Source organism: Arachis ipaensis, chromosome B08 (genome assembly GCF_000816755.2).
Source record: "Arachis ipaensis cultivar K30076 chromosome B08, Araip1.1, whole genome shotgun sequence".
Taxonomy (NCBI): domain Eukaryota; kingdom Viridiplantae; phylum Streptophyta; class Magnoliopsida; order Fabales; family Fabaceae; genus Arachis; species Arachis ipaensis.
This window is the reverse complement of record NC_029792.2, coordinates 120,051,722-120,053,436: the sequence shown is the minus strand read 5'-3', so window position 1 is coordinate 120,053,436 and position 1,715 is coordinate 120,051,722. Positions and strand designations below refer to the sequence as shown.

Genomic DNA, 1,715 nt, shown 5'->3' with positions numbered 1-1,715 from the left:
TTGATATTATAACAAAATTGCAATAACAAATTTATTAAAAAATCAAAATATAAAAGAAAATACTAAAAATTGAAAAAAAAAATTAAAATATTTGAAATAACTTGAAACAAAATTTGAAAATTTAAAATCACGTTGAAGTGAACGCAGAAGCAAGAGTTTTTCTTCCAGTAAACATGCTTTTAAGCTGCAAAATCACTTCTGCGTTTAGAGGAAAAAGGTTGCCAAACATAAAAAACAGCATTCAAAGAACTTCAACGCACTTTTATCCTCTCCAACACATTTGTCAAGTACATTACCTAGTTATATTTAATTAAATTGCTTTACCATCAAATTTAATTTTTATATATGTATATCAGAATATGCAGAATTCTGAATCAGATATGGATAGAATTTTTAATGAGGTAGAGCAGGCGGCAGATTATTATTATCATGGTCAGCAAATGTCACTGAGCAGCCACAGCGAGAATGAAATCAACAATAACAACGTGAATTTGCCATCAAATCAGCAAGATAGCCATGTTCCTGCTGCTGTTTGTTATAACTATAATCTTTATGGAAACATTATTCAAAACAATGTTGCTGCACCTAATTATATTCAGCATCTTACCCCAAGGCAGATTTCTCCAGTCGAATACAACAACAACAACACTATTGATGATCTTGATTTGCAGGGACCATCATCATCTTGGTTCTATGGTGAGCCCTCTTCCCTTCCTAGCTTCTTCACTGACACAACAATTCAGGATAGTAATCAGCAGTATAAACCGACAATGAATCAGAGTGCACAGCATCTGACAAACACGCAACCACATAGTCATCCTAATAATAACCGCCTTCCATAATGCGAAACTAGAACAAGGGTATGAGTTTAATTATTATGTGTGGATTTAAATTTGTACATCATGAGTTTAAAGTAATATGTGATCAAGACGACTATTGTTCATTATTTCTTGGTTAATTATTGAGAGTTGAATTTTTTTAATTGGGTTTTAGTTAAAAATTGAGGGTGTGTTTGGTTAAAAATTGAGAGTTGAAAAAGAGAGAAGCGCGTTTGAGTCTTTTGAATGTCTTAGGCTTAGTTTGGTAAAATTTTTACTTTTCAAAAGTAACTTATAAAAGTTAACTTTTAAAAGATGGCTTTATAAAAGTTGTAGCATTTATATTTGGTAAATCAAATTAAAAATAGCTTTCAATAAGCATAAGCAACAACAATTGCATTTGATAAAATAGTTTTTAAAATTTAAAAATACTATAATAGACATAAATACAAGCATTAAATTTAAAAATTAGTTAACATATGAAGTTATATTAGACTTTTAAATTTTAAAAAGTACAAGCCAACTTTAAAAAGCTCCTTGTTAGGTGCTTTCAAAAGCATCCCTAATTTTTAAAAGCTGCAAGCACAAGCACTTGGACTTTTTAATTGATCAAACACAAAATGAGGTGCTTGTACTTTTTAAAAGCACAAACACCTCTCCAAAAAACTTTACTAAACCAAGTCTTAGTTTTATGTTTGGTAACTTTTTTATCCTTTGAATGCAGAAACCCACTGATTATCAAAAGTTACAAATCCTAGTTTTTGCGCTTTCTTATGTTGGACTGAAATTTATTTTTTATATACCAATTATGTCTATGTTTATTATTTTTTTATAATTTTTTTTCAATACTTTTATGCATATTATTTTTTATAAAATTTTTATTATTTTTTTTATTTA

At 28.7% G+C, this 1,715-nt stretch overlaps 1 protein-coding gene across 3 annotated transcripts in view; it reads left to right on the top strand.

The window, feature by feature from the left end:
- The window catches only part of LOC107611515 (protein tesmin/TSO1-like CXC 7), a 6,694-nt gene extending 5,712 nt beyond the window's left edge, over positions 1-982 (top strand). For 2 of the 3 annotated variants that reach the window (XM_021109884.1, XM_021109882.1), the window contains exon 5: positions 357-946. In XM_021109884.1, the coding sequence (XP_020965543.1) occupies positions 357-842 (486 nt within the window). In that variant the 3' untranslated portion in view covers positions 843-946. Of the gene's footprint in view, positions 1-356 lie in introns of all 3 variants that reach the window. The other variant, XM_021109883.1, reaches the window with a different exon arrangement.